Below are 25,358 nucleotides of genomic sequence, written 5' to 3'. Positions count from 1 at the left end.
TTTGTTGCCTTTCTCTGATATCTCCTTACCAGGGCAGAAATCCTGGATTCTTTCCAAAGATTCATTCAAAACTAATTAAGTCATTTAAAATAAGAGGATTTCCTTTATTTGTACTCACCATAAGAGCGAGGGTGAAGATATTGTGCTTGGCCAGCAACACAGTCTCATTAGACATGAGAAACTTCAACAAGTTGATCAAAGCTAGGAGAAAATAACATGTATTTTAAAAATAAAATTCAAAGCAAAACCATTCTCAACAAGTCACAAATACAGATGCTTTTTCATTATTGTATCAGCTTTACATGGCAAGATTTTGGTAGTGGGGGTAACAGGTCAGAAGCTGCTTCTGTGAGAAGCTGCCAGAAGCTTCCCCAATGTCTGACAGAGCCGGTGCCAGCCAGCTCCAAGACAGACCCACTGCTGGCCAAGGCCAAGCCCATCAGCGATGGCGGTAGCACCTCTGGGATAACATTTTTAGGAAGGTGGGGGGAACGCTGCACAACTGCAGCAGGACAGAGGAACAGCCCTGCAGACACCAAGGTCAGTGAAGAAGGAGGGGCGGAGGTGTTCCAGGCGCTGGAGCAGAGGTTCCCCTGCAGCCCGTGGGGAAGACCATGGTGAGGCAGGCTGGGCCCCTGCAGCCCGTGGAGGTTAGCGGTGGAGCAGATATCCCCCTGCAGCCCGTGGAGGACCCCACACCAGGGCAGGTGGATGTGCCCGAAGGAGGCTGTGGCCCCGTGGGAAGCGCACGCTGGAGCAGGTTTGCTGGCAGGAGCTGTGACCCCGCAGGGGACCCAGGCTGGAGCAGTCTGTTCCTGAAGGATGCACCCATGGAAGGGACCCACACTGGAGCAGTTTGTGAAGAACTGCAGCCCGTGGGAAGGACCCACGTTGGAGAAGTTTGTGGGGAGCTGCCTCCCGTGGGAGGGACCCCATGCTGGAGCAGGGGAAGAGTGTGAGGAGTCCTCCCCCTGAGGGGCAAGGAGCGGCAGAGACAGCGTGTGATGAACTGACCGCAACCCCCATACCTCGTCCCCCTGCGCTGCTGGGGGGAGGAGGTGGAGAAATTGGGAGTTAAGTTGAGCCTGGGAGGAAGGGAGGGGTGGAGGGAAGGCATCCAGCCAGGGTCAACCCACCACAATTACCTAGCATAAACTAACCTAAATGCCAGCTGCTCACCTCTCAGAAATATATCCATTTTCATGTGGGGTTTGGGTTTTTTTGTGGCTAAAAGAATGTGATGGACATGTAAGTGAGCTATTTTCTGCCCCACATTTACTCTCCTTCACTGACTTCCCAAACAAATCTGCTCAGGCTCAAGGTAAGTCTCTTGTTAGCTTAGTCAGTTCACAGGGATTTTTCTATCTGCCAAGTCCTGAAGTGAGCGTTGTGGTTGGAGAATCCACTGTCTCATTTCTGCTTCATACATCAGCAACATGATGTATATGTAGTCAGCCCCAAACTGTCACTCTTGTTGATACATGCAGTTAAAAAAAAGTAACAACAACAAAAAAAACACCACAAAAAAACATGGCATAGTTTTTCTGTAGCTCTATGTCAATGCTGCTGCAATGGTGCAAGGAAGGATATAGTACTTTATTGTGTCAGTTATCTAGGGCTGCGCAGTAGAGACTACAGATCTGGTTCACACTTGCCGTAAGGAAACAATAAAAGCTCCTGCTGTAACCACCCAAAATCAGTTAGTGATAGTGGGAATTAACAAAAAGGTTAGCTAAAAGAGCTTTAATCAGACTTTACAACAAACAACAGTATTCCATGCAATTGAATAAAATGAAAAGTTCTTTATCTTGTTGTTTCTATTTCTTGAAAATTTAAAAAAAGAAAGCTGTTTTCTTCTGCATTATAGCTGCTCAGGGCTGAAGGCTGATGCCTGCCTAGAACAGATTCTTAATGTATTCTCTGCTCTCAAGCAAGCAGATTTCTAACTTAAAACATCTGAATTAGACGGCCCGCAAAGTCAAGCTGGAATGCTATACAGACTTTTTAAAAAGGTTCTTAATTACCTGCTAACAGGTAACTTCATCTAAGGAGTAATGCTAGGCATTACTCTGATTTGTTGTAGGTTCACCTAGAATTTGTTCATCTGTTCTTCCCCCTTTTACACACTACCCAGTAACCTGCAAGAAAACCAACTCTGGTTTGGGAGAACCCCATGGCAAATACAGAACACACGATTCATCTCAGCCCAAAGGTACAGGCTATGAAATAGGAATAGATAAAACACAGGGAACAGGAATGACATACAGGCAAAATTTAGATATCCTTCCTCTCCTGCTCTTCAGGACTACAGAGTATACAGAAAAGGTAAAACCAAAAAACCTACAGTAAAAAGACAGTTGTGTAAAAACTGGCAAGATCCAGAATTAAACAAAATTGACAGATGCTGAATACTGTCCTGCAACCCCTACCTTCTGATACCAGAATTTCATTGGGAGGATCAAAAGTTTATATATGCCCCCCCAAAAGGTAAGATTACAGTCCTAGTGAGGGTATTTATTCATCGCAAGCAAAGGCTGCTTCAGCTGGTGGCTTGAAGCTGAACTGTAAACTCGAACAAAGTTCTTTGCAAACTCCAGACACGCAAGTGATTTATCTTTCAGAGCTATTCCAGTATTTAACAATCAGCAGCAGCACCTCTCCCTTCCCTAACAACAGCTCACCTCATGAAGCAGATGTACTAATACCTTTTCAATCCAGCCACAGACCTCCTCATACCATCATCACCTCGTCATCAGACTCAAGCACCTGGGACCAAAAGCAGAGCCTGGATTCCACAATAATCCAGCCCAGGAAATACTCCTGTCGGATATTTTTCTGTAAAACAGCCATTTCAAAACAAAGAAGTAGCAGGTACAGATGGGCTCTCCACCTGAGCAGATATCCAGCTAAAAACAGGTTTCCAAGGTAACCAAGCCTCCACTGCAAAAAAGTAGTCTCCCACAGTCAGTGCCTTGGACTGAAGACAGCTGCCCTGAATCTCTGTCACAGCACCTTGTTGGGCATCTCTCTATTTAATAGATATAAGCACAATTTTTTCCTCTTTCCTGGCCACACAATTCCACACAGCCGCACCTCGTGACCAGGCGCTGCAGTTGGGGTTTCTGAAAGCAGAGCTCTGGATTTTCTCTAAGAAGTGGTGTGAAGCCTCTTATTCGTCCCATTGCCTCTCACTCTCCCAGCAGAACCCTGCTGAAAGGCCTTTGGCAGAGAGTGGTCACACAACATGACAAGAAGCCACTGAACATCCAAACACAGTGAACATGAAAGCTGCCCATGGTGGAGGGACACTATTTTTTAAAGAACAAGCTCATCATCTAGAGCACGAGCACTCACCGACTGACAGTGGCAAGTACCCTACAACTGCCCGCTGCAGTATTTCTCAGACACCTCCCTGAAGCGCTTGCAGCTGCTCTATATTGGTGACACCACTTGAACTGTTGCTCTGTTCTTCCCCAACAACAGCTCCTACATTTGTTCCAGCCATTGTGATGTATTTGCTCATGTTTAATTTTCCTGTTCCAGTTACAAAGACGACACGAATTACCACTGCTTGAAATCAATCTTTATACCTGAATTGCGATGCATCGTAGCCCACTCACGGCCGATCTATGCTGTTCCTTTCCTAAGAATTAGAAAGAAGGTGGATGTGCTTCACATGAAGAAAATCAGTGCTGGGCTCAGAGCTGGTCAGAAGAACTAATCTATCAGGTTTATAGTCACTGTGTGCACTGCACAGGCAAATTTATCCAACTGTTTTGAGACCACACATTCCTAAAAAAGGTGCAGTGCTCCTAATCAGGATATATATTTCATCAATACTCAAAGAGCAACTGATATTTTCCACACCAGCACATTCTGCACCAGCCTCTGCTCAGGTGGCTCTAAGGAACAAGAACACTGTGGAAAACAAGCCCTTAAATCTACAGCTACCTGTGTCTCTGTAGTTTGCTTGTAAGGCAGACCCTGCACTGAAAATGAGGACAGCCATACCCTGGAGTTTTCAGGATTAGCAACTTACAGATCCAGCTTCATATGCCCACTGCCCTTCAGTGAATTACACAGACAAAATAAACCCTTAGAGCACAGGCCCAATTGACTCAATGCCCCTGCACCCCAACGGGACACTGCTGCTGCTACTCCTGAGCAACCTGAAGCCAAACCAGATGTGTCATGTTTTCCCTGCTGCAATCAACTGTCCTCCTGCAGCCCATCTGCAGACTGCCCTCTCACACTAGCTGGGAAATTATCTGTGTTCATTCCCAACGGACGAGCAGTTCAATCTCTCAGCTGCCCAGGCAGACAGACTGTGGCCCTCACTTGGGCTCAGCCACATTATCCCAATTTGCGCTCCAGGATTTAACAGTGATGGGTGGTTTGGACATGAGATCTATTTCAACATCAACTGGAAAACACCACCATTTTTGCAATAGCCTCTAAAGCCTTTTTTTTCTAAAGATACCCGTCTTTGGCATCCCTTACCAGGACACAATACACACACTACAGTAAGTCTCAAAACATCTCTTATTTCAGAATGCAACAGTGCCACTAGAACTCCTTTAGCAACAGAAGCAGGAGGCTGTAACTACACTAAACTACCAGCCATCATCATTTGCATGCAAGCTCCTCATTTTGTGACCTGAGCCAGCAAGCACACTGGCTATGCTTCTTAAATCAACAAGAAGAGAACGCAGCCTTGAACACTTGCATTTGTAGCCAAAAAAGCCAAGCAGAGCATGTTGAGTGGACACTTAAACTGGACATGAAGCCGTATGATTGGCTGTATGTGGAAGTGGTGTAAAGCAATTTTCTCTCCCAAGGATTATTAGAGCCAAAATGATGAAAAGTGACATCACCAGCTTTTACAGATACCCTCCCTGCTTTTTAAACTGAAATGACTGCAGTGAAAGAGCTTCTTAGCTCTGCCACCACACAGCTGGTTTTGAGGATGGACACTTTCCCTTATCAGCTCTTGAGGCCAGTCTGTCTACTGAGGAGCAACAGTACTCCTGGCTCAGTTATTTGCTGCCCTTTTTCAAGCCAATCCTCTGTAAGGACACTGTGGGCAGCCAGCATCTCCTCTTCTACCAGGAAGGAGGCAATTCCTGTTCTGGGCAGATGCCCTTCATTCCCTTGTTCCCCTATTCTTCCTCCCATAGCAGACTTACCTTTTCTCCCTGTAAGCCTTATTTCAAACAGAAGTAAATTCAGCCTCAGCATGTTTGGGATCCGCACAAAGTTTTTGTTCTATTTAGTGGTCCAGTGTTCACTGTTTGGATCACGTGTAATGCAACAGAAGCATGGAGGTAGGTTACGTGGAGAAAAGGGAAAAAAAGGAAAAGTTGTGCCGTCCCTTGGGCAACTCAGAATGTAGCACAGACTCTGCCAAGAGCATCAGAAGGCTCTGATGTGCTATTGCACAACAGAGCAGAAAACAGCCCTGAGACACACATCAATGAGAGGTTGGATGGATTGAGCACAGTATGAAGGCCTCCATCACCACATCTGCTGCACTCACAGGTCAAAAATCTTCTAATGGAGCATATAATGGCCCTCAACAAAGGAGCAAGGGAGAAAGGGATGCGAGGGCTCCTCAGAAGCTGCAGTGTAACATCAATTAACAGCATCCTGCACTCTATTAAAATCCTCCAATTTTCTACCCTCCAACTCTCAGGGCACACTGGGAAGAACAGCAATTTTCCCATTCCCTCTGGAAGTTACCATTGTACCAACAGTATATTCAGTGTCCTGCTTTCAGTGTTTCAACTCACAACCCCCTTAGGATGATCCCCACCCACATGTCACTACAGGGCAGCTAATAATGACATCCAGGCAATACTTCCTTGCTGCAGAGAAATCCTCTGCCCGAGTGCTTCAGCAGCGCAGTAACCATCCTGGACCTCTTACAGCCAGCCTGTTCACATGTAAGTGCTCTCAAGGCAAGGTCCACACTACTCACAGTAGTACATGGTGAGCCAGATCTAAGGATTAGTGCACTAGACTGGAACTAAGAAGAAACTGGATTAAATTCCTCAGGAAGCAGCACTTTGTGTGCTGTCAGTTCTTCTTTCTGTGCTTCAATTCCTCCAACATAAAAGAAAAAACAGCACCATTCTGTCTGAAACAGCTCTGGAAGCATAAATGGAGTAACAAGAACAGCCTGGCTGTACCTGGTCAGACCAAAGGCCCACCTATGCCTATTATGTCTCTAATGGGCAACATCAAATGCCTGTTGAAAAGTAATAAGCCAAACAACGCCTTCTCATAATGGTCTTCCAGAAACCAAAATTCAGCATGATCGCCTTACGCAAAGGGAACTACAGCGGTGTGTGGGTAGAACAGACTCTCACAGCATGACAACACCATAAACCACAGACCAGTCCACTCTCCTATTCCAGACTGGAAGTCACAAGGGCTAAGCTAGGATAACCATATATCCCACTGTGCTGTTACAAGGAGGAGGAGAGATCCCAGAACAATCACCTGTAATAAATGCTGTAACCTGAAGAGAAATTCAGAAGTAGGGAAGCAAAAGGCTCAGATATGGTATACTAAGATGACCTGAGTGTTAAGAGGGTGTAGATCTGGCCGTGTTCAGCGTGGCAGACGCTCAACAGAGCAGTGATTAAAACAAACTCAGCAGGAGACTAATATCTACAGATAGGGTTTGACAGAAAAGAACCAACAGAGGTAGTTTCCAGATAGAGCAGTAGGAATAGGAAGCATGTCTGAGAAATAGCTACATTGCTATTACAAACTAATACACCAGAACCCCCCGAGGCACAAACTATCCCAAGCACCCTTGGACAAGCGAACCAATTACTCAGGGACAGCACTTGCAGCTTCCCATCAATCAGACAAAGCGCTAGAAAACAAGACACTTGCACCATTGCTGCAGTCCCCTCTCAGGGGAGCAGGGGAAGCAATAGAAGCTCTGTCAACATCACTATTCAACATGCTTCAGCTCCTTCCCTCTGCTCGGAAAAGGAGGGAGCACCCTGCTCATGGTTGTAAGAAATCACCTGGCTGGATGGCTCCTCTAACTGCTGCCTCCCTGCTTGCTGCCACAGGCACTGCCAAATTCCTGCTCCTGGCCACCAGAACTCCGTGGCAGACAGCAGCTGGCTATTGGCAAGGTCCCTATCACCAACATCTCAGCACTCTACAGCTGTTACCTCTTCTCCCCATGACTCTCAGGCTATAAGCGTGAAAGCAGCCTGTATTCTTAATGAGAAACGACAGCTTGCCAGAGGGCTGGAGCACATGCTGGCATAACCCATCGCTCCCAGGACCAGTTGAGTAGGCCACTTCACTTCCAATCCTTTACTTTCTTTATATAGTCCCCACCCCAGCACTCACTGTTCCCACCTAACCGCAGCCAACGGTGCGAAAATTGCAAGCTTAATGGAAATGCTGATTGCTGATGCCAGAGCAATGCTGCTTGATAGCAATCCAGCAAGCAGTAAGAAACAAACCAGATTTTCCAAATTCAGCTAAAGCTCAGATTAACAATATGCTTTTTTTCTTAAAAATAAAAAGGCACACACCCAAAAGCTTCATTCCTCTTTAGAGGAAAGGGAAGTATTGAGCTCAATTCTATTTATCTGACAGTGCAGGTTCACATTGTTAATTAAATAGTAGTCTTGGGAGTTAAGGTTGCACATTTTTTGCACAGGGTTTTAAAACAGAAAAGGTGCAGCATCTGGAAGAAGAGCAGAAACATTTGAGAATATGGAAAGACAGCAAAGTAAGGGACCCAGGAGTGCTGCTTATTGAAAACAAAAAGGGGAGAAAAACAAATCACTGCATTCTGAATGCTGCAACCCCTCTGTGCAGACAAAGAAATGGCTGTGAACAGCTCTGGCTATAACACTTCTGTCATCAGTGGGACTGTTTCCCAGGAGAAATTATCACACTATCTCCACTAGGTCACCATGATCTGCAAACTGTTAGGGATTCACAGTCAAATTACCCACTGTTAGCTGGCTTTATTTAAAATTTACAGGACAGAGCAACTTATCTGGATGAGACCTGCCAGGCTGAGGCAGGATGACCAAAAGGTTATTAGACTTTTGTCCATTTAAATTACTAAATTTCCTTTGTGCTCATCAGGGCAAGGTTCTGTTGATGACAAATTCCCATCCTGATCTTACTAGGCGATCAGTGACATCCACAGATCTTGTATTGTTCTTTTTTTCTCCGTCAGCAACTAGGACCAAGCTCTTTATCATAACAGAACACTAAGAAGAATTTAAGTAAAAGCAGACACTTCCTAAAAATGCCCCATGCAGGGAATTTGGAACATCCTCTTTCACCAGAAAGCCGCTGAGTTTTTGCATTTCTTACACTATCTTCTTCAGGAGATTTATACCAGTACGTTTCACCAAATGGCTCTTACCACAAAAGCATTTTATCTTTGGTTGAAGGAGGTAATGTGGAAAGGGTAACACGGAACTGGACCACCAGTTGAGAATGGCGGCAGAAGACCACAGGCAGACATTTGCAGTCTTCCTTCTGAACTTCACGTCTTCTGCCTGTGAGCAAGCTTTGTAGGATAGGACTGGGGTTTTCTTTGGGGCAACATAGAATGCTGCCAGAAGTAAAAATTAAATAAATCCATTTATATCAACCCACAACATACATCACAACTACAAACAAAATTTACTTTCTAAAACTATCTTTCAATTTCAATCCTTTCCTAAATTCACTGAAACAACTAACAGGACTAACAGTTGCATTCCTGTACCAAGCTTGTGCCAACACAGTACCACACATCCAACCAAGCACCAGCATTCCTATGAGTAAAGAAAATAGGCAACTCTAAGGGCTGCCAACTCCCACTATTTATTCCATACCGCTTAACAGTTACAGCCTTCAGTTTGTGTGAGAAACTATATTCTTTCCAATAGATTTTCAGAACTATTCGACCTCTTCAGAAACTTCTCTAGAGTCAAGAAGCACAAGTGCTTGTGAACCCATTGGGCTTCCTACTAAACAGCTGGCCAATGTTAAGTATTTTCTTTGAATTTCAAAAATAAGGAACAGAGATAAAGCTTGCCAGTCATCTATCTAAAAGTAACGGCGAGGTAAGTTGCCATAGACAAGGACTGTACAAAAAATGCAAACTAATCACAATTTTAATACTGATTTACTGAGCCACTTAGAAATAAACACTAATTCCAAAACTTTACCTTAATGACCCAGTTCTTTGGAAAACTAAAGAACCTTGCTGGTTTTTGCAATCCTAGAACTAAGCATCTCTGCCTCAGGGTGCTAACACGACACCTGTGAAGGTTTGCCCCTGTCTTTCATAAGCACAGATGAAATGGTCAAAACATCATTCTGAGAAGAAAACATCCTTTCCTCTTTCAAGGATACAGTACATTAAGAAGCACCAGAGTTAAAAAAAAAACAAACCACCACAGTACACATCTAAGCTAGACGCTAGCTCTCTTTCCTCAGTTTCCCACACCAAAGAATGGTCTCAGGAAGGCATTCAAATAAGAGAACAGGAGAAAGAGGATATTTAGTCCCCCCCCCCCCCCCCCAAGAGTTAGAAGTGCTGAATAGCTTCATTTCCCGATCATGCAACAATTTCTAACCCAAAGTTTCTATCTGGTAACACCTCCCAGCCTCCATAACCCTCTAACCCCAGACCTCATCCTACCTAGTCCCTCCTACGCTCAGGGCCTCCTATTCCTCCTAAAACACTACCATCTCCCATTCATCTTAGGCTTTCCATCCTCCCAGGTCAAGATGCCCTCTGGCTCCAAAGATGTACCCACCCCATCAACTCAGAACCCCCATTCTGGTTGCAGCTGCTCAGCAGCTCACTTTTAAACAGCCTGGTCACTGCTCTTGCCTCTTCCTCCCTCTATTCCTGGTGCTGGCACTGAACTACCACTGGGAACCGCAGGGGGAGCCCATCCTTCCCACTTCCAGCCTCATTCCTCCATGAGGTGGCACCCTGTATTCAAACGACTTGTGAGATCCCAAACCTCCAGCATCGCATAAGGCACATGGCTGGGATCTCTCAGCCATGTGGAGATGCCGATGTGCAGCTTTGAAAAGTTGGGCCAGCCTCCCAGTATCAAAAGGCATGGAGAAATGAGAGGGTAAGCACCAGGTAAAACCTACATCAGGGTAGAGTATATTGACCTACAAAGGTGTTAAAACTCTAGCATTTGTTCTATAGTTCTCTCCACTGTGCTGCTTGTAAACTGTAAAGTTAGAAAGCATTTCTGCTAGAAGGCATTTGAAAGGTCAAGTCTCACATAATGACTTCTTTTTCTTCCCCAAACAGTAAGTTCAAGTAGAACCCTTTACCAAACAGACCTTCTTTGTACTAACTCTAGATTTCATTTTATGAAAGCATTTTACACAATGCACAAGCTCATGTTTCTTCTACCCTATCCCTACACATGACCTTTATTAGTTACCTTTGAAGATGCTGTGCTGAAGAGACCATTCTCTTATGCTTGTAACATCCTCCACAGCTTAGAAATTTCTTTTCTTTGTTACTATATAACAGAATTATTCACTGCACAGAAATTACTACAGCAGCCTTATCTATACCATAAACTGGACCATGACTGTTTCCTCTGAATTCTTACTACTTCAGAAGCATGCAGAAGAGAGTGCTGTTGGATCTTGAACCTTGGCAGCATTTTCTGAAGCCACCTAAGACATTCTGTGAGTTTGTAAGAAGGTCAACTTTTAGGTCTTTAATTCTTTTCCCTAAAATCTTCAAGTCATTTGCTAACTGGTGAAGCAACTTGATAGTCTTTCAAACTCTCACGGCACCTAATGATGAGGCATTTTACCAGTCAACTGTCTGGTACATCAGTATACGCATCCTGCTTCCACAAGAGCTGCAAGATGACAAGCTTTCCTTGCCTGGTAGTTGCTGCAGAGTGTGACAGTGACAGCGGGATTAGAGATGAAGGGGAGACGCAACATCACCTGATTTCCAGTCTGTTCAGCAACATAAATTAGAGGGTTGAAGCAGACCTGATCAACAGCTGGAGAACCAGAAATGCCACAGGTAACAAATACTACCAGTAATCAATAATTCAGCCACAGAAATAACAAAGCAAAGTACAAGTGGCTAAACAAGACCACCTTAAACATGTACTGTATAAGGGCAAGTGTGTTATACATACTCAAAGTGGGTTTTTTTCTTCTCCCCCCAATTGCTTCTTTATTTTAACATGCTCCACAGAGGAAACTTTTACCTCTTTAGTATTCACCCAAAAAGATTTTGAAAGCAATATTATCCTCATGTTATAACTACAGAGACTGACAAAAAGATCTGAGGAGTCTACAAAAAGAAAAAATATATTTATATTTTGTCCAGGAGCACTGCAAAACTCTGCTTTGATAGTCCTAAAATAAAAACAGAGAAAAATTAACTTCTAGATAGTGTTATACATTTGAAGCACCTTCATTTCAACAGTGCATTCAGGATCGATCAAATTAACTAGGCTACAAGACAAGAAACTGTAGCCCTTTTGTTACAATAATTTGGAACCTGATCTTCAAAGCTTACTAATGGCAAAGCTCATTTTTAATCCTACTTTGCATTCAATTGCCCTAATAAATAGCTATTTCACCATTATTCATTATTATATTTTAAATTTTTTTATTATTTTCTCTTGGTATTTTAAGTCTATATTAAAATTGCTTTTCTGTTTCTTTAAACATGGCTTTTAGTTAAAGCAAACCATAGCAACTGCAAAGAAGTTACCTGCACCCCCTAAGCTCAGAGTGAATTGCTCAAGCATTACTAATTTTGAGGTGGGAGGAGTTGAAGAAATGAGGTATTTTTATATAAAAAGCTTAAATGACTCATGAAAACTCTTTTGGCATAGCTTATACATGCTTGACAACAACAACATATATAGCACCTTCCATCACTCAAGTGCTGTACAAACTAGTTAAGAGTTTAACAATTAAAACCCAAACCCTGCCTTTATGACCAGCAAAATCAACCTCATTTTCACATGACAAGGAGAAGAACTTAAGAAAAACATTGAGTATAACATGCTATTTCTGAAAGCAAGGGACTGGTTGTTACCAAGTAGAGTTTTCCTATTAGCTCTATAAAGTACCTTACACTTGACATTCAATAAATCAGTGTTTAAAAAGTACAAAGTACCTGGCACAACAGTCCAGGAGATTTCCAATTGGCCAAAATGTTTGTAAGGCAACAGGTCAATGCAATCATATCCACTTACGGTTTCCGACCTTGGCCAAATTTCCAGGCTAGTCACCAGTAATGGTACACTGTCACAGAAGAAAAACCTGAAGATTTTCTTCAGTCGCAATGGGAAGAGCCACATACTAACCACACGATTGAACTGACGCTTCTCTTAGCTAGAGCCATCTTATATATACTACTTTTGCCACCTACTACACTACAGATACTTTCTGTCAGTCCTGCTTTCAGCTCTCAAACCCCTGCATCATTCTCTTGTCAGCTAAAAATTGTTGGTCATCTGGTCAGCACGACTAGAGGTTTATACTGAATTGAGTGCCACGGTCCTGGCCCCTTGACTTAATATGAAAGTATTAAACAGGAAAGCTAAGGCTGGATCACAACCAAAGACTCAGTAACAATATTGCTCTTCCTCAAGCTCAGATGTTGAAAAAGGAAGTCCAACAGAAGTAAGATCATATGTAAGCAATATGCCACATAGTGGTGTATCCAAAAAAAACTATAAAGTACTACAGACTGCACAAACAGCCTGGTATGTGTCCTGAGAGATGCCAAACACCTGGCTCCACTGCTTTTCTCTGCAATCATTACAACTTAAAATCAAAAAAGGAAACACAGAAACTTTCTTAAAGTGCTGCTGGCCTTCCATACGGCAGACAAAGCACCCACAAAGGAAGAGCACCTATCCATCAGATGACACACGAGTGGCTTTCCTTAATTAGAGACTAGCTAACAATAGAATCAGCAAGTGAATAGCAGGCTCCATACATTACTACTGCTTCCACCTACAACCTTTATCTCAGTTCCTCCGCACCCTATACCAACTATCTACCCCACAGTATTCCCTTTGTCTTCTTCTCCCACTCAATTTTCTGCCTGAAACAACTCTCCTCCTTTTACGTGCCAGGTAGAATGCTCTCCCATTTTTCCAATACTTCCTTACACCAATTCCCTCCAGCTTCTTTGTTCCACTCAGCAGTGGAAGCCCCCCAACAAAGCTATTATCCACACTTTACAACAGGGGCATTGTTTCAATCATCACACATCTTGTCATTCAAGAAGACAGGTGTGGGCTTGAAGACCTTCTGTAAAGCATGCCTGATGGGGCAACCTGAGATCTCAGACCTCACAGTGAATAGCTGCTCCCTTTTAGCTGTTCATACAGCAGCCATAACTAATTCTTTGATCCAAAATAAAAGCCCGAAGGGGAATATGCTCACATAAAGGATAGGAATGAATTCAGAAGTCCCTGTGGTCTGGTTTGGAATCATCTGTCAGATAGATCAAGACCAGAAGAACAGCCATTCTTTCACATCAAAGGTACCAGCGTTCTCAGTAATTGAAGAGCAGTCTTGACAGGGATAAGAGTTAATTACGAAATATATCTCAAGACAGGGCTGGCAATTAGCATTTAGTCTGCCACATATAGCACTCTAGAAGTATACACCTGGAGCAGCCAGGATGTGCCCTTTTACAGGTGCAGATACCATTCCACCCAGGGTCCTTCCAGCCTGTATGAATCACCTAGCAGCTACTGAAGAATATCTGTTCATCTCAACATCCTACAGGAAAAAGTTTGAAACATTATTACTGTAATTTACTCCTGCATGAGAGGATCTCCCTAAACACACTGAAATCTACAGTAAGCGTGGAGGTCTTCAGCCAAGTCAGGTGTGCAGACATGCCAGGTCCTTTGCAGAAACCTCACCAATCTGAGTTTTTTACTTCACTGTTTTGCTTTCAAATCGTGTGCAGTACTTAACACCTCTAAGGCACTTTACATTTCCAAAGCACTATACAAACACCAGTTAATTAGAGACAGCTAACAAGAATATCCCAAGATACTGAATCTCAGTGTGTAGCAGGGATTTTTTTTTCCCCCTAAAATAGGGGAAGCTCAGAATTTAAAGATACCTAAGACTGTACTCTCTGAACTGTAGAACTGTACCTTCAAGCAGAAGGCATTATATTTCAGACTTCCATATGGCCAGTGTGTAGGAAAGACCCAGCTCAACCTGGCCAAATACGAATGGATCCAGTTCACTGCTAACTGCTGAGAAGATACCACACGCACTGTCAGATGGAATTTCTATTCACAAGAGACATCCACATTGTACATGTTCTTCTCCGGAACTGACACTACACTGCAGCCATGCCTCTAGGGGCTCTGTTCTGAAGGAAACAACTAAAAAGAAATTGCTAATCCCTTAACTAGGGGCACCCACTTCACCTTCTACAGAAATAATTTAGAAAGTCTGAATGGGCCACATCACACAAGGTGAAAATTTAACAACTGAAAGTGACTCAGGTTGTTGGTTCATTTCTCTGTACCTACACTCAGCTGTGCAAAGCTACTGAGGGGAAGTACTCAGTGTTAACTGAGAACAGCTTCACAAGCCACTCATCACTCCCTTTTTCAAAAGTCATCCTCTCAAATTTCTGATGGGAGTTGCATTACACCAGCAGAGTTGGTGATCCTAGGTCCCAAGCACAGCTCCAGGAATACACAATTAGGGCCACGTCCCCTTGAATTTTCAAAAACCTCTTGTTTAAGCCACAACAGCTAGGGGATTAACTGTACTTTCCTAGCTGAGCTACTTCACTGCTTACAAGATAAGAACAGAAGCACACACCATATCCACAAAAGAAGCCTGTTAGGTCTCATCATTCATTCTGCTACCCCTTTCCTCAGACCTCCCACATAATGATGGCATCATAAACAGGCCTACAAAGCTACATCCACTGGATTACGAGAAACAAGTCAAACCCCATAATACTTATCTATTTTGGGATACCAGTGGCATGAACCAGACTATCTGCCATCAATCCAAAGGTCAGAGTTAAAAGCCTCTCTTCCCTCCCACTGACATTTCTAGGTTGCTCACTTCAGAAGGAGCTGCGCACACTATTCTACGTGTATCCATAGTATACATAATAAGTAAGGTCCACCTCCCTTTACCCAAGAGCCTACCTTCTTTCTACTCACAAAAATCAGAGAGAAACACTACTGCATAAAACGTTACTCCATTTCTGCAATCAGGTGAAGAGGGACTCAGGTGATGAAACAGAAACACAAAGACACTTGGATACCATGGTGATCACGGCCAGACAAGAAAGTAAATTAGCTACCATTATGATAATGACCTGGCTTTCCAAAAGAGGTAATTTGCATGTAGCAACTAAGAAGCAAAATAAAGATGCTGTAACAGAATTACTGCTGGCTGTTTAACCCTGTAGCAATGGAACAAGCAGTCACGGCCACCAAACAGTAACCCGCTCTGGGCTTTTTGTATTTGGCTGTCTTGGCAGATGCAAAGTACCTGACCAGAGCTCCCTCCAGGTGTAATGAAGCCTCACTCTGCATTTCTTCTGGTAGCACAGCAGCTTGTGCACAATCTGAATGCACCGTCTGGAAGAGAGAGGGTAAAGGATTAATTACATTGCATTTCCCAGGAATTCTACATTGAGCCTGGAAACGTCTCTGAAAACTTCAGCAGGGAAACAGACAAACTCAACGTCTGTCAGAGAAGGCTACGGCTCATGGTTTTGGGCTTCTAAAAGGGAAGCAACACTCACAAGAACGAACAAGACAAGATGAGAGAAAGGGGCCTGCATGGCAGTTTTAGTTCAACATGATTGGACCAACTACAGGTGCAAGTTTATTGTTTATGTTTAATTAATACTTTCCACTCTTTGCTGTCCTTATCTGAGGGGCCTCGCAAGTTCCACAAAAGGAGTTAATTAACTTACAGGCTCCATATGTATGGTACTGTGTTCAGATTTTGTAAAATCTGGACACAATGGAGCTGTCAAGTTTCTTTGGCCCAAATGATGAGGCTGAAGGAAATGACAGTCAAGCAAACAGCAGGATTTTTAGTTTGACTGAGGCATGCAGTTCCATTATATAAAAAAAGAAAGATTTTTGTCAAGTTTTCTAGTCTCCTTAAATAATTTAAATATGAGCTTTGGAATGATCAAGCAATACAACTACAAGCTCTGAAATCTCCCAGCATATAGTTAGTATAGTTGTGAAGTCTCCAAATCCTGTAGGTCTCTATAATATTTAGTGCTCACACAAACTTAGGTACACAAACATTCTTCACAAATAACATCAGAACTAAATATAGAATATAACGAGAAAAATCTCTAGCACTAGCTATCATTAAGGACAAGACATAAAATACATACAATTTTGAATTTGTTAGACCAAGTTATTTTTAGTTACTGACATTTAAAAAAAACAGAAAACAGACTTCAAAAAGGAAAAATTCCTTTTTCCCCAAATCCTTATTTCTCAAAAACTCATTATCTCATGAATATCAGCATCTCTCTGAAAAGACATTACTGACAGACACTACCTGACAGACAACACAGAGAAATCAAATTTTAAAATATGCATGGAAGTTATTAAAAATTGGGTGAAGAGTTAAAAAGCCTTAAGAAATAATATACAGAAGGTATGTGTTACTCTTTTCAGACCCTTAGATGATCCCAAAAATACAGACTGAAACTAACTTCAGATGAATAAAGGTAAAACCATTTATAATACCTGAGCATCACAGTAAGTGCCATATTTTGAATTAGATTCTCATAAATTCAACCAAGAAAAGGAAGCAAACGAGCTCAGACACAGACAGCTGTCCTCAAATCAGGAACAGCAACCACTCTGGGGAAGGACCTACTATTTCTGATGTTACTGGTACCAGACAATACCCAGCACCTTTCCACCTACATATTTGCTTGGCTGTAAGAGTAAAATTGGCCTCTACAAAAAAACCCACCTGCTTAAGGCACTGACCAGAGAGAATCTGGCAATGGCTAAAACATTTCTTTATAATTACAATAGCTGTTAATGCAAAATACTCTGCAGACATGAAACCTTGTGGTTGTACACAGTAGCATACAGCTTTCTGGGTGAAATCAAGGCATGAAAAAAAAAAGGGAAGAGGAGAGGCATAACAGTCCTAGTACCCTGCCTAAAGAGGCAGAGCACCAGCTACCAGCCTACAGACTCCCAAACCACACTGCTTTAGTTATGAAACTGCTTTAGCTATGAATTTATTCATGCTGGTGGGGTGTCTTTGTTTCTTAGCTTTGTGCTGAGGATTCAGAATACACATAATGGACACAAAACACCCTTGGTCAAAGCAACTGGGATTTCTCTTTTAAAAATTAGTATGACCTCCCTTGAGCAGCTTCATATGGTCACCTTTTAAATGTATTACAGAGAAGTATGACACTATTTGTGCATCAGAACACCCACTTTGTCTGCAATAACTATGTCTGCTATGGGATGGTTTCAGACTGGAGCGTAGTGAAAGGACTACACAAACATGCCAAAATGAATGGATACAGACGTCGACTGATGCTTGCTACTGCTCATTAGTTTTACTCTCATGGGGTTTCTAAATGTGACCTTACTTTTGAGCCCAAGCATTTCACACCTTTATTGTGAAATTCCAATGCACTACACCCCACTACAACTAATTCTGTAATTGTCATTAAAAACATTTCTCACAAACTCAAAATTGACTGTACAACCCTCGCAAAGGCACTGTAGTTGCAGGGTTATTTGGGCAAAATCAGAACATGCTGAAAAGTTACCTTAAGGGAGAACAGCCTATGTATCTATCTCTTGTACAGAATACAGTGCTGTTCAAGCCTTGGGGAAATTCAGTACTGTACAAACAGTCAGAGCAAAGCCAATGATCTGCCTAAATCCTATTTCTGTCCTCCAGGCTAAAGCTGAACAAAGCATTCTAGGGGCCTCCTGGGACACATGGAGTGCTCATGTGTAGCCCTGTCCTCTTCTCTCCTTTTCCCCATTGCTAAATTTTACCCCTTGCTGCCTACCAGGCTATTTCAGGCTTAAGCCTCTCTCCCACACTCCACACTGCCTTCCAGGCCTCACATCAGTCATCCCTGGTTTTTCAAAACCGTCTTTTCAGTTTCTAGACCAAGATTCAGCTTCTGGAAGTAGGGATTCTTGCAACGACTGTGTATTATGAAACTCCTTTCAAATTGAAAAGCTCTTTGTATTTGATCAAGTAGATTAGGAAATCTGTCTGAAAGGTGGAAATTCATTTCACTTTCAATTTTCTGGCACACAGAGCTTTTAGAAATAGAAGTTGCTGGAAGAGTTCATGAAAAGCCATCCTGCTCCCTACCAGCCAAAGTATTATTTCAGCTGGAAGACTGCTCTATGACTAGAATTCCACCCAAATTCAAACTTCAAATGAAATCACGAGTCACCCCACAGACACTTACACATAGAGATCCATAGGAAATTCTTTCATCATGTGTGTTACAATGAACTCCACCATCAAATCTGACAGAAAAGAAAATTATAAAGTAAGTATTGAGCTAGCTATGGTTAACTTCTAGTAGACAGCAATGAGAAATTCAAACTACCCCACCTACCTACCTCTACCAGGTGATAGTCCTGCTTAGATGAGAGAAATTTCCTCTTTTTTTTGTTTGTTTTAAAGAGAATTAGATATCCTCCGGAATTAAAAAAAAAAGCCTACTGGAAACTGAGGGCACATAATGTAATTTGCTTTGAGGCACTGCCTCCCCATATGCCTTCCCCCACTATTAGCCAAGTAAAGAATACACCACGAATTCTGATGCTTAGAATCGCTCTCATATTTCAAGCCATGTCACTAATGGAAAATTCCATTGAGAAGCACATTTTAGAGAATCGTTCTTACCAGAAACAATGCACAACCTATATGTTTAGACAGAAGACATTGTAGAACACCTATTTTTCCCTAAAAAAAAAATAATTCTGAAGCAAGTAAACCTAGTCTGATCTCAACACACACTAAGCTTCTGCTTAAAGCTCACTCGGTGAAATAAAAAGGGAGGGGTGGGGGGAGAACGTCTCTAACATTTAAGGGCTCCCAGTGTGCAGATAAGAGGCAAAGAGTACAGAAATACAACTGAAAGAGATAAGTTACTATGGTGCAGCTAATAAACACTAACTGAATGCATGTGTGTTCTATGCCCGACACAACTTCAGTATAAAATGCTTAACCCATGCCTCCTAGGGTACTAACGGCCCAGCAATATGACTTAATAGTGACTAAAAACAGTCTAGGGAAAGAATACATGAAAACTGGTAAATCTAGAAAGATTATTCATGCAGCTGTTGTGTCTTGGCTTCAACAATCACTTGTTTGAAAATGCTAGAGTCTGCTTCCATACCATCAAGCTTAAGAGTCATTCAGGGGTCCAGACTCTGTCCATTTCTGCACCCATTTACACTTTTGGTCTCCACAGCAATGAGTGTCAGAATCTAATCGTGTTCTGCATGAAAAACTTTCAACTGAGCCTTTATATCCACATGCAAAAACAACCCTAGCTACTGACATTCCTATTGGGATTTTTTTTTTGCTCAGAAAAGGCTAAATGTGCAGAAAATGCCTTCCCCCAACAAACATCTGTTCCTTCTGTAGGTCTGCCCTCATTATATCATCTAGAAAGTAATTGTGACCAACTGTTACTACACTCTCCTAAAACTCTGAATGTATTTATCACCTGCTCTCCCTATTGTTACTTATTCAGGTAAAGGGAAACAACAGGCTTCTGCAAAACTTACTGTAAATGCATATAGGATTTCTTGCTACTGAGCAGCAGCAGTCTTAGATTTAATTTCTCTATAAGGCAGGCAGGTATAGCGATGGCCAATCCATTGCTGGAAATATCTTTAGTATGTAACTGCCCCCCTTTTAAGTCCATCCAACCCTTCCCTTAATCCACAAATCTAATACTTCTATTGCAGAACAAAAGATGCTTTGGGAACCACAAGCACACACATACTCTAACAATACTCACCAAGCACTGCACACACCAGCGGGCGACAGGGCAGGTTCTTGTCTGCTGCTTTCTTCCTATGTCTCATTGGCTTCAAACACACAAAGGTAAAAAGAAATCAGTAGAAGCCTGAAGTGACATTCTCTGTATTAGTGTATTTTTCATGCACAGCCTTCCCTTTGTCTTTTTCTCCAACTGCTACCTCACCTATATGAATCCTAAAGGCCGTGGCTGGAGCACAATTGTGCCTGCTTTTCAGCATGCTGACCACTGGGTTTTTGTTCCACTACCTGTATAACTGGAGGACACTGTTATACACCGGGCGGGGGGAAGGAACAAAACCAAAAAACCCAAAAAACAAACTGCACAGCAATTCCTCCCCTTGGGGGAGGAAAACAACAAAACATACTGATTTGCTCCTGACCCAGAAGTCTGATCTGCATTCTTAATAGCATGTGCAGTATTAAATGCTCTGGTCTTTATTGTAACAGACTAGAAAGGCTAACTGAAAGGAAAGTTTGTTGTTAAGTGGGAAGGACTAGCATCCTTGCAGTATGCTCACTATAAAGTAAGATGTTTGTTTCTGTCCTGGACTAGTGACACTTTCAAGTGCTGCTTCTTTATCAGATGAGGTGGAACTTGCCAGTACCACAAAGACAGAATGCATCAAGTTAGGATAACCATTCAAGTTACAAGTAACTACAGAGCTTTATGAGCCAGGTAAGGACTCTTCCTCCACTGATACATACAAGAAAAAGCTCTGGAAAAAATACTTTTCACTGTGAAGGTGAGTCACCCCACCCAGGATGAAGCAAAAGCCAAATTAGAACACTCAGTGCAACTCCAGCTGGCTATTAATGTATCACGAGAACTAATGCTTGCTGAAGATGAAGGCAGAACGTTCATTCTGCCACTGAATTCCTCGGGTACCTCATAACACACAGCTCCTCCCCAGCTACACAGGCCTCTGAATTCACTGACAGGGCAACCAGCTCTTTGAAAGACTGAGACATTCTGAGAATTATTTCAAAATCATTCCTCAACTACTGCATTTCTCACAATATTTCCACATGCCTTAGCAATCTAGGTTAGGTGTCTGTGACACAGTTTTCAACATACAGGGACTCAAATCCTCTGTGTTCTCATCCCAAAGAGAGAACAGACCATCTGGAGGAAAAGACTCACCATCCTGTGTAGGTTTACTCGAAAATTCATGTTGTCATCATGCAGAAAAGCATTAGCATACTGATCCTATTGAAAAGGGCAAGAAAAGGGAGGAGATATGAATGGCCAATGAAGTGCCCAACACCTTCCATTTGCCTCTAAAGTCACAGGCATTTCAGTGTAAAACTCCCCAGCACACAGCTGTAAGGTCAGAAAGCCACCTGTCACCTTCTCTTATCCCCACCCATGTCTCCAGTCACACAGAAGTGACTGGATCCCAATTCCCACTTTCGTTAAGTCTGCACTACTGCTTGACCTGTTAGCAATTTATTTTCCATCCTCCTCCTTTGCTCATCTAAACGCTGGACTGCACACACCACAGTGTCAAGATCCTAACAAGTGCTGTATAACGCATGAGGTAGCTCTCCAGCACACAAGTTCCTGTGACTGTGTGGACAAAGGTTTATATTGGCGTTTTGATGGACCCACCATGCCAAAAGCTACTGCAGTACTAGCATGTAGATTTATCAGCTGTCCCACCCCTCAGGGAAAGCTCATTCCAAGACCAGCTCTAAATCAAAGTGATTCCTCCAGATAATGCACAGCAAGGTTGGGAATTAAATATAGCCTCCCTTTAATACCAAAACATGGCCTTGCTATATAGAAACAGAATTTCTTATCCTGTATTACCTATGCATCCATCTGAAGAACTCAAGTGACAAAAACATTTAACTATAAATATTTGAAATGCAGATTATTAGCTTTAAGACTGTACCCTGGAGAAACATTACATCAGAATCCTTACACTGGTTATCAACATCGCTGTTGTTTATTCTTTGTTGAGAATGAAAGGTCTTTACTTGCAAGCAAGCAAAATGCTAATGCCACGCAAACTCAATCACCACTCAGGACATCAGTCAAGCCATTAGTACATACTTTACACGAGACAGGACCACATTCAGCCAGGACTGCTGACGTAGCTCTGTGATACTGCCTTCTCACCCTACTACCAGATTCGCTACTTGACTTTCTTGTGGGAACCTAGAACCATGCAGCTTTCTTTCAGACTCATATCCTTAGGCAGAAGGGATATGGCACTGCCCATGTTTACCATGAACAGCACAGAGCTGAAAGCCATTAGCACATTACTCATCTAAAAGCCACACCACAAGGTCACTCAACAGCTACGAGAGAAAAGGCTTAGGTGCAGCCTTTTCTCTTGTCATCCCTGGAAGCTGGCTAACCCAAATAAGATGATCCAACTTTCAAGTTTTAAATAAATTTTAACACTACTGCATCAGGTTTATTAGCAAAATGTTAAGTGCCCGAGGTCCTCACTACTCTGTACCTTTGCAGATCTTCAGCAGGAGCTGAAGGTCACCAGGAGGCAGGGGATATGTATGCAGATAGAGCCCTGTAACACACCACCTGCTAAACAGTGTCACACAAGAAACCTACCTCTGCTATGCATGTCAGGATAATCAGGCACAGCTTGCCACTGTGTAGGCGGTGCTCATCTGCAAAGAAGCAAAAAACAAGTCCTGCATGAGCCACACAAGCCTAGCAATGCTGAAAAGTGAAATAGCTGTGGCAGCAAAAGGAAAGCTCAGCCTTGGCAATTCTTCATACTCCTACTTCCTCCATGATTGCTAGTAGTCTAACTAGTCTCATTAAGCACTCACCGTCCAGCCTGACTGCTAAATCCCACCAATTTTTCCACCACTCTGCACCAACGGCAAAGTTTCTGACTTGAACCTCCAACAGCACTATAACTACCAGTGGAGCAGCTGTGTCTTTCAGTTTTACTTCCACATATATTCTAAATACTGGGGTTAGTCCCTGTCTTTCTGTCACAGCAGAGACACTTTTCCCTCTCTTAGACAAGATGGAAAGAAAAAAAATCACCTTTGCTGTAGGTTATGAAACAAGCAGCAAAGCCTTGGTAGAGGCACAGCAGAGCACGTATTCTTTGACATAATACTCAAAGTTCTAAGTTTTAACCCCAATACTGAGAGACATGACCTAGTTTGCTCTGTGCAAAATCATGAAAGAAGGAAGTCTGCAAAGACTTAACATTTTAAACCAAAGGAGTTCCACCCTGATCGTGTTCCACAACTTGTTATTCATCTTACAACTTCAAGCAGCTCTTGCCCTGAATGACAATTGGAGGGCTGAAAGACTCACAAATAAAGAGGGACTAAGGCAGAAAAAGTAAATTTTTATTTGGATTATTTAAAACTCTTCTCTCTCAATTCTAACCTTGAAATACCAAAAAACAAGACACAGAGTAACTTAGGATGGAAGAGACCCGTGGTCCAATCCTTGCTCAGAGCCGTGCCAGCGAAGACCAGGCTGTTCAAGGCATTGTCCAATCAAGCTCATTTAAAAAAAAAAAAAAAAAAAATCTTTCTTCTGAAAACCAAACCACCCACACCACACCCCTGCAAAACCACAAAAAACACCAAAACCCAACCACAACAACATACCTATAACTAAAGTCTGAGGAGTCTTAAAACTGCACACTCCCAAGGCTTCCAACAGCTTCTCTAAAGCGTAAGACTACTAAACACGCCATCCCAGACATCTGCCTTACAGTCAGACTTGGAGGAGTAGGAAATGTGAAGCAGTCAGACCACCTTCATATAAATCAGAGGACAACATCAGCCAAACTCCTTGCATCTTTGCAGGTCACTTTTATAAACACTTCATTAGTTCGTGTGTATATAGTAATCTATAAACATAGATAGAATGGGCTTAGCTAGCTGTTCCACCTAGTTTGATGCCTCTTTTGTTTTCTTTTCTGTGCTGCTGAGGGACAGATATTACTAACAAGATGTGCCCTGAAGCATGTTGGTTTCACCTTGCTCCACTAAGATGAAGAGGAATTTTGGAATGGGAGAAAGTTAAGTCTCTCCTATGTCTCCTTACCTCAGATAAAATCTTCTAAGTGAGAAGTTTTCTACTCTGGCAAAGCAGGAGAGATAGCCTCAAACAACTCTAATACACCGGAGCCTTGTTATTTTCCTATTGTAAGGCATCCCTGTATATTTCTGTAGGTGCTGCTGCCACTTCTCTCTCTGGGGATCATGCTGCAAACGCTCAGTTTCACACCAAGTACTCTGCCTTCAGCCAATGTGTTGTGAACACCACGCCATTTTCAGCAGTTATGGGGCAGCTATGCAGGCAGTTACTCACACAGTCACTTCGTACTTTCATGGCATCCCTCATTAAAGGAACAAAGCAGACCACTTCCTATGGGGAGGTATAGGAGTATGAACCCTATTTTACAGATGCGAAAAAAAAAAATGCAGTTTGTATTTCTCCCAAGGCAGCTGCCTCTGACTGACACAAGACAGAAAACAAGAGGAGGATTTAGTGAACACAGTCTATTAAATTATGCTCTCTGGGACAGGACCAAACAACTGTCTAGTCCTGGACATGGAACAAACCAGTCTCCCCTCTAAGCATTCCCACCTGTCTCAAGACATTTGGAGTAAATTCACTCTTCTTCGCTTGTTGCTATACTGGTGTCACATGCTTGGTCTTACATAAGAACTTAAACCAGTCAGGCAGGGCCCCATCTATCAGCAAAATATAAGGACAGGAACATACCCACTAGAATCAATAAGCACTGGTTTGGAAGGCATGCTTTTCTGAATGATCAGTTTAAACACTTTTCAACTATCAGAGCTCATTGCCACATACTACCATGGTGGCAAGGAGATTAAGTCTATAAGCCACACAAATTTCAAATGTTATACAAGCTAGAACCAGAGTAAAGAAACATCAACACCTGTCTCACACCAGAAAAAACGCATCTCTCACTGGCTTGTTTAGTAAGGAATCCCTCTATCAGATTTCACTCCATCTGAAACTAATCCAGTTTGGCAGCTCCTGAGGCCCTGTGCAGATTTTCCGTATTACAGTAGCTAGTAAGTGCCGAAGTTAAACTGAAAAACTTAAAATTGTTCCATCACAGACTTGGATCAGTAAGAGAGACCCCCAGAAAAGCAAATGAGAATGATGAGAGAGGTGGTAAGCCCTCCTCACGTGTGCCATCTATAAGAAATGACTGAGCAAAGGTTGAGGTGGTTTAGCTTAAAGACAAAAGCAAGAGCATGAAAGCAGACTTCAAATACACAAG

General features: G+C 42.6%; 1 protein-coding gene across 4 annotated transcripts in view; it reads right to left on the bottom strand.

Moving 5' to 3' along the window:
• The window catches only part of ARMH3 (armadillo like helical domain containing 3), a 127,434-nt gene that overhangs the window by 72,495 nt on the left and 29,581 nt on the right, over nucleotides 1-25,358 (bottom strand). For all 4 annotated transcript variants that reach the window (XM_064463986.1, XM_064463987.1, XM_064463988.1 and 1 more), the window contains 6 exons: nucleotides 22,673-22,731; nucleotides 21,236-21,301; nucleotides 20,072-20,141; nucleotides 18,503-18,563; nucleotides 15,556-15,644; nucleotides 119-201 (listed from right to left, as the gene is read on the bottom strand). In XM_064463986.1, the coding sequence (XP_064320056.1) occupies nucleotides 119-201; nucleotides 15,556-15,644; nucleotides 18,503-18,563; nucleotides 20,072-20,141; nucleotides 21,236-21,301; nucleotides 22,673-22,731 (428 nt within the window). The remainder of the gene's footprint in view (nucleotides 1-118; nucleotides 202-15,555; nucleotides 15,645-18,502; nucleotides 18,564-20,071; nucleotides 20,142-21,235; nucleotides 21,302-22,672; nucleotides 22,732-25,358) is intronic.

The sequence above is a fragment of the Phalacrocorax carbo genome, chromosome 12 (assembly GCF_963921805.1).
Source record: "Phalacrocorax carbo chromosome 12, bPhaCar2.1, whole genome shotgun sequence".
Classification (NCBI taxonomy): domain Eukaryota; kingdom Metazoa; phylum Chordata; class Aves; order Suliformes; family Phalacrocoracidae; genus Phalacrocorax; species Phalacrocorax carbo.
Note: the sequence above shows the minus strand (reverse complement) of the source record. Positions and strands in the feature narration are given on the sequence as shown.